Raw genomic sequence first — 16,108 nt, forward strand, 5'->3', positions numbered from 1 at the left:
GCTGCGATGAAACAGTCAAAGGATTTACTTCATTTGCCTAAAACCACAAGAAATACTCGCAAAATTACAAATAAATTAATGACCGTCGCTTCTGCCGAAATAAACTTGCAAAGTAAACACGATCTTATTTGTCACGTAGCGAAAGTGAAAGCTGCAACGTCAGCGCATTCCATGGCTGACGTAATACCTTTTTTCAGCGTATTTATTATTCCCTTTAAATCCAACGCTTTGATAAAACGAAAAGAAAATATATTTTACCCACAAAAAAGAAAACAATATCCGTAAAATTGTCCGTGTGTTTATGTTTTAACAGCTTCTGGCGGAAAAACATCACACGTTGCATGACTCAAAGTTTGGCCGAGCGGAGGTCTGCGTCTGGTCACCGACAAAAAAAAAAAAAAACAAGAAGATCTCTTAGATCTTATAACCGCGCTTTTAAAATTTAACTGTTCGCTTAGCACTATCGTCGGAACGCAGTGCACATTCCAAAGCAGTCATTGATGATTCTTTTCTTACTGTAGACATCACATCACTTGATCAACACAAACTGTATTATTGCACCATCAGTGGTAGCCGTTGACAAATCTCCGATGACTTAATGGTCTTAATCTAGAACTTTCTTCGGGATATGTATGGGCATGAACGATATCAACGACACAATAATAACACTAGTAACAACAGCTTTCTTTCTTAAAAGTCATGATTAAATTTAATTGGTGTTTTCCACGAGTAAAGGGCTAGCAAAGTAGTCACACAAGTCATAAAAAACCCCTATCCCGACCGATGTATCAATTTTGGTCACTCCGGTGACCACAGATTGAAAACGTGACAGAAAATTGGCGTTACTTTTGATTCTCACCAAATTTGTCGTATCCCGCCTCCCGCTCGGGAGAATTTTGTTAAGTTAGCTAATTTAGTATGCAAGCCACCGTAATGGCGGTCGCCGCCGGCGAAATGTTTATTTGCTCAAAATTGGGGCAAAATCTTTCGGAGATGGAAATCAGGACATTTGTAAGGATACAGAAAGTAATTTGGGACCGGTTGCTGGCTTCTAAGGCTGAATTTATCCAGAAGTAAGCTGTATTTTCGTTTTCGTGTCGAAAGCCACGCGATGAAATATTATCGGCTTGTTCTGCTGTCTTGTTCTGTTTTTTCTCTTTGTCGTTTTTGTAGCCCGCCGAGGCCAGTCTTTCGTCTAAATCAGTTGAAAAAGGTTCGAAAAAGATGTTCCCATTCACGTTTAAACTCTCAGGCGATAATTGTGGAGTTTTTTGGCCGAAACGTCGGCTTTGTTATGTTGGTGTTTTTCGGTTGCTATGGGCGACCGTTGCTTCCTTTGTTAGGACAAGTCTGGGAAGTGAGGTCACAAAAAAATTCTAATTAATTCTGGTTTTGTTCAATTTCGCTGAAATTTTAACACGATAAAGCTGGATTGTTAAGGAATAGATTTACCGCCTGCCGATGTGTGGTAGCTATTAACGCTGAAGTGTTATATCGCTTCGAAGTCAGGGTTTTGAAGAGATTTTTTTGCAACATGTGGGTTCGGCGTGATTTTGTAATCTGAGGTTTCGGTTGACCCCGAAGGAAAAAATATCCGGAAAAGGTCATTTCATCGACGATTCAAACAAATATAAATATGTATATGTTCCGAGCTAAATTTCTGGTGAAAAAATATAATTTTTGACGAGCGCTGGGTTTTTAATTTATTCCCGCGAAAGATGAGATTTATTGTTTCAACAGCTTTTGGCGAGTAAACATCACAGGTTGCGTGACTCAAAATTTGGCCGAGTGGAAGATTGGGTCTGCTCGCACCGAAGTCGAAAAAAACAAGAAGATCTGTTAGATCTTATAACCGCGCTTTTAAAATTTAACTGTTCGCTTAGCACTACCGTCGGAACGCAGTGCACATTCCAAAGCAGTCATTGATGATTCTTTTCTTACTGTAGACATCACATCACTTGATCAACACAAACTGTATTATTGCACCATCAGTGGTAGCCTTTGACAAATCTCCGATGACTTAATGGTCTTAATCTAGAACTTTCTTCGGGATATGTATGGGGATGAACGATATCAACGACACAATAATAACACTATTAACAACAGCTTTCTTTCTCAAAAGTCATGATTAAATTTAATTGGTGTTTTCCACGAGTAAAGGGCTAGCAAAGTAGTCACACAAGTCATAAAAAAACCCTATCCCGACCGATGTATCGATTTTGGTCACTCCAGTGACCACAGATTGAAAACGTGACAGAAAAATTCTCACCAAATTTGTCGTATCCCCGCCTCGGGAGAATTTTGTTAAGTTAGCTAATTTAGTATGCAAGCCACCGTAATGGCGGTCGCCGCCGGCGAAATGTTTATTTGCTCAAAATTGGGGCAAAATCTTTCGGAGATGGAAATCAGGACATTTGTAAGGATACAGAAAGTAATTTGGGACCGGTTGCTGGCTTCTAAGGCTGAATTTATCCAGAAGTAAGCTGTATTTTCGTTTTCGTGTCGAAAGCCACGCGATGAAATATTATCGGCTTGTTCTGCTGTCTTGTTCTGTTTTTTCTCTTTGTCGTTTTTGTAGCCCGCCGAGGCCAGTCTTTCGTCTAAATTAGTTGAAAAAGGTTCGAAAAAGATGTTCCCATTCACGTTTAAACTCTCAGGCGATAATTGTGGAGTTTTTTGGCCGAAACGTCGGCTTTGTTATGTTGGTGTTTTTCGGTTGCTATGGGCGACCGTTGCTTCCTTTGTTAGGACAAGTCTGGGAAGTGAGGTCACAAAAAAATTCTAATTAATTCTGGTTTTGTTCGATTTCGCTGAAATTTTAACACGATAAAGTTGGATTGTTAAGGAATAGATTTACCGCCTGCCGATGTGTGGTAGCTATTAACGCTGAAGTGTTATATCGCTTCGAAGTCAGGGTTTTGAAGAGATTTTTTTGCAACATGTGGGTTCGGCGTGATTTTGTAATCTGAGGTTTCGGTTGACCCCGAAGGAAAAAATATCCGGAAAAGGTCATTTCATCGACGATTCAAACAAATATAAATATGTATATGTTCCGAGCTAAATTTCTGGTGAAAAAATATAATTTTTGACGAGCGCTGAGTTTTTAATTTATTCCCGCGAAAGATGAGATTTATTGTTTCAACAGCTTTTGGCGAGTAAACATCACAGGTTGCGTGACTCAAAATTTGGCCGAGTGGAAGCTTGGGTCTGCTCGCACCGAAGTCGAAAAAAAAAAAACCACGGGTAAACCATGAACCGCGCTCGGCCCATGGCCGCGCGGTTAAAAAAACCACGGGTAAACCATGAACCGCGCTCGGCCCATGGCCGCGCGGTTAATAAACCACGGGTAAACCTAGAACCGCGCTCGGCCCATGGCCGCGCGGTTAAAAAGAATTAAGGGCTCAATACACTGAAATGGAAGTATGACCGCCGGTACCGCCGGTATATCACCGCTCGTAACTGAGCCTGCAAGGCTAACCACTGACTCTCAAACTTGGATGCGCGTGATTTCTTTCAAAATAACTTGAGCGGGCCCTGGGGACCAGGCTGCTGGACTTCGGTGTGTTGTTGTTGTTCGTCCTTCGTAGTCTTGTTTACAGTTTACATGGTTGACAATTAAAGAGTTTTAACCGGATTAGATGTACCATACAGCTCAAAAAGACGTGGATAAACTGTTATTAAGTGCTATAAACTCCAAATGGAAGGTTCTGAATCTTAGTCATCGCGATCTGACCGTACTTCCCGATTCTTTGAAGAAACTTGTCAGAGTGAGAACTTTGTTGTTGAATGACAACAGAATTATTATGCCTCCAATGGAACTTGTTTCGCTCAAAAACCTTCAGGTTTTGGCGTTGGATCATAATCAGTTGACCTTGATACCGTCAGGATTCCGGCAGCTATCAAACTTGAGGATTTTGTGTTTGAGTCACAATAACCTAGGGTTTTTACCGTCAGAAATTGGAGAATTGACTTTTCTTCAAGAGTTGTGGATTGTCAACATTCAGCTCATAGGATTGCCTCCTGAAATTTGCAATCTTATGAACCTGGAAAAGCTTGGTGCAGGATGCAACAGTATTAAAACACTACCGGAGAAGTTCTCAGCTCTAAAGTCCTTGAAATGGCTCAGCTTATCAAACAATCAACTTTCAACTTTACCAAGTGATTTTCATTGCCTCATGAACTTGACACATTTGGATCTGGCAGAAAATCAATTCGGCAAGTTTCCAGAAGGCGTGAGTGGTTTGCACAAACTGGAATGCATAAACCTGCGTTCAAACATGATTCAATCTTTGGACAGCAATTCAGTTAGTAACTTGCCTAGCTTGAGTCGTGTAGACTTAAGAGACAACATTTTGACATTACTTCCAAGAAATTTAGATCGCTTACACATATTTTTCATTGGAGAAAGACAAATTTTCAGAGACATTGATGACCAGAGCATGCAAAAAGTTAATGAAGTCAGAAAGAAACAGAAGTTGTCAAAAAATAGATTATCTTGATTAGGGTAGTGGGCAATATTAAACTGGTGTTAATTCTGTTTACTAAAAATATTCAAACTTTTCTGGTCATTCCCATATTTATTAAAATTAAGTATTCTGCATCACATACTTTTGACCCTGACTTGCTATTTCCCATTGCATAAGCCTCTTAATTTCACCTCGGCTTTATCTAGTCTGGGTCACAGGTAGGCTAGCCTACAAGAGGTGGAACTACAGTACTGTACGTCTGTGTTCGCAAGCCACAGGCCCACTTGATTTCCAGCTGTTTTGGGAGTCTGGTTGTGATCCTCCGACCAACCAAGGAGGTGGGCTTACAAAACGGCTGGAAATCTAGCCTAAATAAAGTGATGAATTCATCAATCTGCTTTTTTTTTCTAATTTAGTTTTTGAAGACTGTCTTTATAATTCTAATTTTGTTCCGATTGGATGGACTATATTTGAGTCCTACATCTGAAATGTGAGAAATCTATTTTAATGAGCTCCTGATTCTGTCTAGATATAGCGTACGATCATGCAAATGCTGCCTAAGAGAAATTAGTACAAACTTGGTTTAAAAAATATATTTCAGAAATGTTGCAAACTTCCAAGTTGGACTGATCATGAAGGCAAGGCTCTATTTGACGTGAAAGTGAGGCTCCACAAGACACCCCTCACTCTTGAGGCCCTGTTAGCGTAAATGCCGACAGGCGACATGGCTCTGAAATGACGACATGAAGGAGCTGAAATGACCACGAATGAGAAGTCAAACATGTCACATAAGGATTGAAAAGTACATTTTCTGAGTCTATTCTCTCTGCATTGCATTGTTGCACTTTGCAAGTCTATTACACTCTTTCTCTTTTTTATACAAATATAGTTTCTAAGAACATCAAGGCTGAAATTTGCCAAGAATTTGAAGACTATTTTAAGAATAACCTCTTGGCTAAGATTTTGAAAAATTACCTGAACACCATCCAGACACCAAATACATTCGAAAACAGAAATATCATATGCTATAATCTAAGAATATCCCCAAGAATATTTTTAGCCAAAAATCTGCAGAAAAATAAGAATATTAAGCCTGTGCCAGAAAAAAAAAAACAATAGTGTTATATGAAAACAGAGTTAGTTTGGTTGATAATAAATTCCAAAATAGAATGTTTTGGGGACAGAATTAGGAGAACGCATTTACGTTAAACAGATCGGTAGCTTTGGACGAAATTCCGTCAACGACATGCAAACTTTCCGAAATAGTTGCGAGGTGAAAAGGTTTGAAACTCAGACGGGGACATAAGGAGCCCCCCTAACAGGGCTTCACTCCTCGCCTCTGACTCCTCCCCTTGGCTCTCCTCCCCGGAGATTAAACACAAGCGAACAAAAGCTCACCATATTTGGTGTTGTTGGTATGAAACCGACACGCAGCCGCATAAGGAACTGTCATTGAAATCAAAAATGTTGTATTTTGAAGACTTCGGTCGAACGAGCGAAGTTCTGCGTTCCATCGAACTTTGAGGGCCTTTTCCTTCGTGGCCATTTGTGCTGACCTTTCAGGCATCATTGACTCGTAAATTGCTACCTATGCGTTGAGATTTTACGTGCTATGAGCACAGCCATCAGCATGGAGAGTGTTCAAGTTGAAGTCAAGATTGAACTTGGACACAAGGCTTCTTGTAAGAAAACCCCAAGTCCCGAAGGCTTTACCCATGACTGGGTCGTGTTTGTGCGAGGACCAGAAAGCTGTGACATTTCTCATTTCGTGGAGAAGGTTGTGTTCTACCTGCACGAGAGTTTTGCCAAGCCAAAACGAGGTAAGCAACGTAGAATTTGTTAGGTCTAGCGTAATGATGTCAACATCTTTGGTTTTGTGCAGTTGAGTTTGCATGCAAACTTGATTAGCCTTGCCGAACGTCCACTTGTAAAACACTCTAGTGTTACGAGCTGGGGCGATTTCTTTGTTTCCTCGATTATTCTATCCGGCTTCTATGGATTAAAGAGCTAATTTTGCTGTAGCAAAAGAAATTAAGGATTTCGCAGTTTACTTTATAACTCGATTGACTTCAAATCGACGCGATTTGAATTCACGACCAGCCGATGCATGTTGACGTCGCAAATCTAAGACCTTCTTCGTCTTACAAATTAATTTAAACTGTCCTTTATAAAGAAAGCTTGGCCTCTTCAAAGTGTAAAGTTCTGCACAGTGTTTATGATAAAAGGGCAGTTCTTTATCAAACCGAGAACGACTATCGTATCACGCGCTTGCATGTGTTTGTTTCTTTGTCCTTATTAACAGTTAACTAAATGGCTATCGCAATCTTGAGCGGAAATTTTGTCATTTAATCTCGTTGCCTGTTGTATGATACAGGAACTGTAGATACTAGGTAAATTCTTGTCAAACCACACATTTCTCGCATACAAAATCCATAAACGAGATAATATTTCGCACGAAAGGTGATTTGTAAATAAAATGCATACGTAGAATTTGCAGGTCAATTTAATTTTCCATCACTTATCGAATGTAAGAATGACGTTGATAAAACTCGAGATTTCGTACAAAGTGCTTCGAACCTGATTTCTAATGAAAAGCATTTTATGCCCTGGGTCCTCAAATCCAGCGATTCAATACTATTTGCTTATTGTTCATCTCTGTGTAAATATCACTTTCTTTCTATATGTACACTCTGTTTCAAGCGTTACCATTTAATATTGGATCGTTTTTCGATGATTTCTGAAGTGTTGTTTTGTGATCAGTATATCGAAGAGGAAGCATTTGAGTTTTCGTTTTGAATCCAGCTTATATATGTAACATTATCTAGCTTTTACAGGAAAGAAAGTATGAATATTTGTCTGCAGGTGAATTAAATTGAAACAAAAGAAAACAGCAGTGTTTGTCTTGAACAAAGGTGTTGGTTTCTTAAGAAACTGTTGGGCTTCATCGATCAGTGGGCAAATAAAAGACAGCTATTTATTAACTTGAAGTTGTAGAGGTAAAGTAACCATCATAGTGAGTTTGTGAAGCTGAGATTTCAAGTATTGGTTAAACCATTCATCAGAGTGAATTAGCTAGAAGGGCTGATGTTAACACTCAAAACCTCAGCTTCGTAAATTTGCCATGATGGTTAATTTACCTGTATTAAATGGCTGATTGTCTGTCTTGGAATCAGATAGCATAGAGAAGTACTGAGAGCTTCTGTGTCCCTTCGCTAGAGGGAGAGTGTGAATTATTGAAGGAGTTTATTATCATCAGAGAAATTTTGTCATACAAATTGTTTGGTTTTTCACTTGGAAGGTATGTCACATTATTATTTGTACCTGTGTACAAGAATAACAGCAAATGGTATCGCAATATAAATCACAAATTAAACAAGTTTTACAGTCCTTAAATGGAGACCAAACAGCTCTGCACATAATCTAGAGACATGAATTAGAAACCAAAGCTAGAAGAAATCATATTTCTGTTTTATAAGAGATAAAAGTTGACAATAAGACCCTTGACCCCAAATCTGAGACGTGAGGAATTCTTCAGAAGTAATGGAATTACCAAAAAAATAAGCCCATTGGCTTCTAATAGAAGCCAATGGGCTTATTTTTTTGAAGCCAATGGGCTTATTTTTTTGAAGCCAATGGGCTTATTTTTTTGGTAATTCCATTACTTCTGAAGAATTCCTCACGTCTCAGATTTGGGGTCAAGGGTCTTATTGTCAACTTTTATCTCTCTTTTATCTGGTGATTTCGGGAATATTTATTGCCAGACTATTGAATTTTCAATTAATGCACAAAATTTGTAAATATTTTTGTGAGTCTATGGAAACTGGTGTTGTCACACATATTAGCAAATCGTAGTTTATACAGGGGACATCTTCACTGGCACAGACCTTGACACTATGATATATCTGTCGTTATAATATAGATAGTACCCTGCCTCATGCTCTGATTGGTCAAAAACCCATGTTTTATCAGAGTATAAAGCATAGAAAAAGCGTGTTTTATTGTTTTTTGCTGCATTAACTCTATATCACAAAGCAAATGAAAAAGCCTATTGTAAGCCATTTATTACACTGTGATGAAACACTCCGGACAGTTGACAACACTCAAGAAAATAAAATGTAGAAAACACTCGTCTGCGGCTCGTTTTTCTACATTTCCACCGTGTTCTCAAAAGCCTGTAATGTTTTATCAGTGTAATACAGGGCTTAGGCTTCTTTATTTGTTAAGTAAACCTCAGTTGTTGATGAAAAATGTTGATTTTAACAAAAGGCAGAGGTTGAAAGTCAGCTGGTGAAATCATTTAAGGTATATATATTAAAGTGACGAGGTCAAATACACTAGTAATCTTTGATTACTACTAATTACTACTTTGACTACTGCTAATCTTTCTTAGTAATCAGTACATCTGCGATTGTGTTTTCTTAAACATGTATTGGATAGATACATACCAGTTGCCTTATGAAATGGTTTTGAGTGGAGGGGCTTGATATATCAGGCAAGGGACCTAAAGAAGTGGGTATAACAGTGGATAGAAAGAGGTGTTAACAAAAAAATTTAAGTTCTATGTCTAAACACAACATGATCATGTAGTCAACAGTTCAACATAGAGAGTTCAGTTCATAGAGCAATGTACCAGCCATTTAGGAGAACTCATCCCCTGCACACTATGTAAGCCAGTACAGTACTGCAGTCCAGTCAGTGTTAATTTTTTATACAGGACTCATTTCATTTTATATTTCTAGTTCTAAAGGATCCTCCCTATACAGTTGCTGAGGCTGGTTATGGAAGCTTTTTCCTTCCAGTTGAAGTCTTCTTCAAAAACAAAGAGGAGCCAAGGAAATTGATGTTCGACTATGATCTTGTTTTGCCTGCCTGTGGCTCCCCGCCTATTGATAACATTCGAAGTGAAGCCCTTACCTTTACCAATCCAACAGAGGAGTTCAGGAAAAAACTTGTGAGAGGTGGAGGAATCGTTACAAGCACAGGGACTGTAAATGGATTTCACAGGTAAAGTACGCAGCGCTAAATGCTTGAGCAGTTGAACCTCTCAACAACAGCCACTGTGGGGACAGAGGAAAGTGACCATTGTAAAGAGGTGGCTGTTATGGTGAGGTAGAGGTGTAAATATGACACTTATATTTTTGTGAGGCATGTAAATACGTGACAAAATCAAAACATATATTGATAGAACAGAAACCTAACAAACAGAGACCACTGACGTGCGGTATTGACCAGTTTTCATCACCTTTTGGGGTTTTGTTTGAACCATTTGTCTGTTGTTGATTAACGGGCCAATGTTGAGAGGTTATTTTGGCAGTTAAGATACGTTTTATTGACCATTGCCATTGTGGTGAGGCAGCCATTGTAGAGAGGTTAAAATAAGAGTGGCCGTATGGCTATCCACCGGAACAAAAAAGCGGCCACTGTAAAGAGGTGGCTGTTAGTGGAGGTTCAACTGTAGAACTTTTTCTTCAGGTTACACTTTGTAAGAAAAGAAAAGGGATGACTAGAATAAAAGACACAAAAGTAATTACACAAATAAGTAAATAAATAAATAAATAAATAAATAATTAAATAAATAAGTTCAGTAAATCAAGCAAAATGCTTTTGAAGTCTGAAGTTCGTTTGTTTACAAGTTTGTTTTTTTCAGTTCTTCTTTGCCTGTTAATGGATCAGCAGCTCAACAGAGTGCTGACTCAAAAGATGGGAAAACAGCAAGTAACATCACTGATTTGCATCCAACTCTGCAACTGTCGACACCAACGACAGATTCTGACAAGAACAAAAAAGGTAAACATGAGGCAGTAGTAGCCAACAAGACTGTTAAAATGCAAGAGTCTGTAACACCAGGACTTAAAAGATCATCAAGTACATCAGGAACAGAAGACATGCAGCAAGTGAAAAAGAAAAAAAAGAAACCTGATGAAGCTTCTGGAAAGTCAAACAAACCTCTTGGATTTATTCCATTGGAGCTGCCTGTTGCTGGCAATGAACATAAAGAAAAACTGGATGAAGTGAAAGATGTTAAGTTAAAAATTAAATCACTGTCATCAAAAAGTCCCGCAAATGACAAAAAGAAAAACAGGCGAGCATCTTCAGAGGTTGGATCAAGTGAAAATGTATCAAATGCATCAAAGCGAAGAGAGTCCACATCTGCTAAGAAAAGTAAGCAAAAATCTCCTATGAATGATTTGAAACAACAAGCTAAACCGGAGGAGAAGAAAGTGGAAAAGATTACTTTTCGGCGGCGTGGCTCAGGTGACAGCTGGTCAAGTAGTACCTCTAGTTCAAGTCTGTTAGGGAATTCTGGCAGCAATAAGAACATGGCTTTAGATAAGCTAATAGCAGAAATGAGTGAAGAGGACGATGATGATGATGATGGTAATGAGGTTGACGTTTGTACCCCATTTCAGTCTAGATCAATACAGCCATCAGTCACAACACAGAAGCCAATTGCTGATGCTGTCAACTCTCCAAACAGTACTTTACAGAACAAAGACAGTAGCAACAAAGGTAGAACGAAAAGCAGCTCTCAAGCTAAGAAATCAGAGGCTGTAAAAAATAAAAGAAAAAATGGATTGAAAAGTCCCAAGTCCTTGAAGCAAAGGTAAGCTAAGCTAAGCTGAAGTCAAGTCACACGTCATGCATTGCAGGAAAATAATTTCAAATCCGCGTGCCCAGTGAGTCAGCAAATTTTACTTTTGACTTGCCCCCACTAAATTATTACTAGCCAATGTGGCAATTTATGGACAAATGTGAAGAAGTATACTTGGATTTTTAAATTAATCCAGTTTTTCACCCCAATTTTTTGCTCATCTTGCAATTTTAAGTTTTGAAATAGTTTCTCAATGGAAATTATCGTGAATTTTTCATGTATCAAGGTGACGTTTTCACTTACATGTAGGGGTTCCGGTCTTCTATTTTCACTCTTCCAAGAGCAATGTTTACGTGCCCCTCATATAATGTACCATACTTGCTAACAGACCCTGACACTGCTGGTATTTCTATCTTGCAGCCCAAAACCAAAACTCAAAGACAGTAAGCAAGCTAGTAATGGACAGCGGAATTCTTCTTCAGAAAATCTAATTCAACTGTACAAGCGTCTTGTAGCACTGAAAGACTCTAATCTACTGCAGAGAATAGCTGATATTTTAGAAACGACAGGTCGCTTTGAACTCACAGAAACAACACTGGATTTTGACTTGTGTAGTTTGGACAAAACAACTATTAAAAAGATTGAAAGCTCAATCAACAGATGATCCAAGTGGAATCCAAGCTCTGTGGTGATGTGATGTCGTGGAGTTTAAATCCAAGCACTGTGCCAAGTCTGTGTTTTAAAGAACAACACAAGAGGTTTGAAAGTACAATAATTACTACAAGAATTTGGAAAAATTCTACTGCTTGTTATCCTGAAGCAACACAGCCTGCAAAATGTTCAATAGTGCACTCACCCTGGTGTGATTGGGGATTCCCCTAGGAGAGACAACATGAGATGGCACAGGGTCACACTGACCAAGAATCGTTAGACCTACCTCCTATTGTAAGCATTTTGATGCACGTTTCAAGTGTCACATTACAAACAGAGGTATTTAGAGTTATGTAGGGGTTAAAGTATAGTGCTTGAAAAGTATGCATTCAGAAACCTCCAGCTAGTTTTTTCACACTTGAAAACAAGTTGATGTAAACTCCATGTTCATAAACTAAAAATGGTTTTGGAAAAAAGGGAAAATATCAGGAAATATCCGATTCCATACCCACAACACTGAAGGTCATTGAAATTTTGAATTGGTGCAGGTTCTTAAAGGCCAAAATGTTCAATTTAAAGTGCAGTATAAATCTAAACTGGAATTTCTGTAAGAGTGGGTGAGGATATTTTCCGGAACACCACATTATAATGTGTGAAGACCCCTGCGCAATACAAAAGATACTGTAATTTATGATATCTGCAGGTCCTTTCTTAGTTCAGAGATTTGATTTCAACAACAACAGCATTTATTTATATCAAAAAAGGAAAGCAGAGTACAATAATTTGAAGCTTATAAAATGGTATTGGCTGCCTATAACAACCATAAGGCTAAGAAAACTTAGGCAGCTATTTATGAGATGCAAATGGTAGCAGGTGACTTGCATCGCTAGAAATTCCCAAGCAAGACAGGAAGCTAAGGCTTGTGTTACTATTTTTATATGACAGGATTTTCTCTTCAGTGTGAGTGAAGCTTGCATGCAGTCTGAAACACGACTTTTTTATGTAATACAGTGTTTATAGACTTAACTGAGGATCTTGCCTCTATATGATGAATTTTTCTCTCTTAAAATCTTTCAAAACCTAAGTGTTTTCCTCTTCAAAGCAGTTAACAATTTGCACTCACGATAAAAATCATTGACATTCTTTATCCTCTACTTTGCATTAATATTTCAAGCCTTGTATCTAACAATATTAAATATTATCATGTCGGATTTGGAAAGTGTAGTTTTTCTCCACTTTTGTAAGACAAAATTTAATCCAATACACAAAAAGAACATTGGCACAGAAAATAATTTTCTCTATGAACAGAAATGCATGACAGGGGGTCCCATTTTCCTTGTGATAAATTTCTGTCATCACGTCTTCCTTTTTATTGCCGTCGGTGGCAAGCTGGTTTACTTTTTCAGAACAATGGTAGTGACAACAGATGTCTGTGTTAGGTGTTGCTGTGCTCTTGTAATCACACAAAAGTAATTACCAGTAGTTAAATAATGTATTTTTCAATTGATTCTTGACTATTTTGATAGAGACAGCAGAACAAAAAGATATTTAATGCTTAGTGACATTACAGTATTAGTTACATAGACCTATGAGCTTGTTACTTTCATGAAAAACAAAGTTAAAACCACTTCACTGAAAATGATATTTTGTAATTTAGCTCTCTCCAATAAGTTTTAAGGGTCACTGCTATACATTCATATGAGTTTCATTGTGGAAAAGACCATCCTGGCTCACTCAAGATCTTGTCACAGTACTGTTGTTGTTACATTGAACAGTTTCAGTTAAGGTACAAGTTATGACTGTCTCATATTGAATGTTATGTTCATAGCCCTTCAGTGGGGTATCACACTAGGTTTTTTGGTAAAAATTATCAGCTGCAACAAATTCATACTAGTATTTTTTTATTATTTTTCATTCTAACATATTTTAATAAATAAATAATAAATTGTCATTCCAACTGCAGCGTGGTATTTTTAATTTCAGAATATTTGTTTGCAAATGTAGTCAGTTGACTATAAAGAGTCTGTCCACTGCTAACTAAGCTGATTTATAGTATTAATGTTATAATGGCAAGGTTTAGCTGGAGAATGAAAATAGTTTTGATATAAGAATTGAAATTGCTTGTATGCAGAAAAAGTACTTTTATGCAGGAAAGTCAAACAAAGTACAATACTAGTGTACTGGAAGCAGGATACCATTGTCTTGAGATAAAAAATTGTCAGTGATAACACATTCATGGCCATGCTTTATATTTTCAATAACAGTAGCTGACATCAGGTCCAAAGAGGATGACATTAGCCGTTCTAAAAAAGTAGCTATCTGGCCCTGCTTTTGTTGGCAAATGAATTTGTTTAATGCACACAATTGAGGACATTCACTATGACACATTTACTACTTTTAAAAAACAGTGAAACTCTGGTGATGTTGAAATGATTTATGCTTTTGAATGAGTCAGGTCAGGAAGGAAAATATTTGCCTCCTTGTTATTTTCCACAGTCTTCACAGTGTGTTCTGACCTGAAACCAAGTATTTCCCTGCCCAACCTGCCTTCTCACTCAGTAAGCTTAACCCAGTCACTAAGCTTATGTAAGAGGCAGGTTACTTCCAAAACTTTCTTCTGTCGCAAATGAAACATGATCACATGAAAACAGTTTTATATAATAAGTATTATGCATCTGGCTTGCTTCACACCAAGAACTTTTTTTTAACATTATATTTTCTTTTTTTACAAAATAATGTGGTTAATATAAAAAAGATAAATGTTGCTTTGTACCTCACATTAGTACTGAAGCCATTTTGATCAGTTCATAACACAGTATGTATCTTGTCAGAGACTAAAGATTTTGAAATGAGAGCTCTGACTTGCAAATAATTTTGGCAAACCACAGTAAAACAGAACATTTTTCTTGAGTCAATGTGTTTTTCTTGTTTGTTCAAATTGTTTTGGTTTATTTAATGTTAGCTCACATGTACTTTGATAGATGATAAAAATTTGTCTCATATGTTGTGGGTTCTGTTCTTTTTTGAACCAAATTCTAATATTACCAGCTATTTATAATAAGTAATTAAAGTTATTAATATTATTTTGTTGGAATAAGTAGGTAACTAATTATATTGTGGAATGAACTGTTGGGTATCCTAAGTACAAAAATAATTTAATATAATATTAATGTCTGTTAATATCTTTTCATGGCAATATTTATTTTCAGTTAATAAATACTATTTAGTATCTGGTTTGGTTATGTTTAAAACTAATTATTGTAATTCTACTTGGATGATTTATAAGAACAAATAGTGAAGAGAACAAGCTGAAATAACGAAAAGAGAAAGCAAAGTGTATAATTATTATCCTTGACTTGTGATAATAATTACTCTAATTTTGCTCCCTTTTCATTCAATTGCATCACTTGTCACAACAAAATTATGACCAGTAGAAAAAGTGTTCAAAAATATACTGCTACAATCTGCGATCAACAAGTTATTTATATTTACCAAATAAAAAATAGATATATAATATTTTATTACATTGTAGATGATGGTTTTTAATTACACACTGCTATGTTCTTTTCACTGAGTTTTGGTTCAGGAGTTGCTTTCTTGTTTAATACATAACTTTCATTAGCAATTCAATTTACTAAGCTATAGCACATGCTCTAATTTTTTTACTGTCAGAGCTCTATGATGCTTGAAATGTCAAAAGTTGTCTTCTATAATAATTATAGAATACAGTTAGTGCTCTTGTAGATCAAGACTTGATGATTCTGGTATTGATATCTTTGTAACTTATTTTTTCAACAGTGTGTTTCGTATTGATTCACAGAGCTTTATTATGCTGTGAGTGTATTTCATATTGTAAATAAAAACTAACTTATTGCCTATATAGACGTTCAATGTGCTTGCCTTTGATCCTGTGTGGTTCTAATGTTTTGCATTTTGAGGTGATTAATAAGGTTTTAGTCAATGTGGTACTATTTTTGCAGCACCTCCTGCAATGTGAAACTATGATGACCCAAATGGTACTGTGAAAAAGATCAAGGTTGAGGAATGGCTCCTGTGAAAGGGGGTCAGAACCACCCGCTTCATGTACCCTGCTCTCCCACTTCCCATAGCTGTATCCCCCTACTCCTGCCCGTGTCCATCCTACTCTAATCGCCTCTGTATAGAGACTCAAAACATCATCCATTTCATGACCTATGATATAAGGGTTTCCATTTTTACCATTAGGAAGCCTCAGTTTTTTAGCCCAAGGACAAATTTTTGTTTGCTTGTTAGCCCAGAAGTCTCAAAAGATGCCAAATGCAAGTCAAATATCATTTTGAGTTCTTGTTTTCGAAAGTATTTGGATGCTTAATGAAGTACAAAAATTACCATTAGAATTCCTGCTTCCTACCCTTTCTGC

General features: G+C 37.3%; 2 protein-coding genes across 2 annotated transcripts; both read left to right on the forward strand.

Moving 5' to 3' along the window:
* The first annotated feature begins 634 nt into the window (after positions 1–634).
* On the forward strand, positions 635–5,582 carry LOC110058990 (uncharacterized). The gene has a single exon (XM_089295311.1). The coding sequence runs from the start codon at positions 3,639–3,641 to the stop codon at positions 4,497–4,499; it is 861 nt and encodes a 286-aa protein (XP_089151437.1). The 5' UTR covers positions 635–3,638; the 3' UTR covers positions 4,500–5,582.
* A 330-nt stretch (positions 5,583–5,912) lies between these two features.
* Positions 5,913–15,589, forward strand: LOC110058989 (uncharacterized). Its single transcript, XM_089295174.1, has 4 exons — positions 5,913–6,286; positions 9,206–9,470; positions 10,114–11,070; positions 11,479–15,589. Exons 1-4 carry the CDS (start codon positions 6,079–6,081, stop codon positions 11,720–11,722), a joined length of 1,674 nt encoding a protein of 557 aa, XP_089151300.1. The 5' UTR covers positions 5,913–6,078; the 3' UTR covers positions 11,723–15,589.
* Positions 15,590–16,108: the final 519 nt, after the last annotated feature.

This window comes from Orbicella faveolata, unplaced genomic scaffold, assembly GCF_042242905.1.
Source record: "Orbicella faveolata isolate gen_17 unplaced genomic scaffold, um_ofav_v1 contig_26, whole genome shotgun sequence".
Classification (NCBI taxonomy): Eukaryota; Metazoa; Cnidaria; class Anthozoa; order Scleractinia; family Merulinidae; genus Orbicella; species Orbicella faveolata.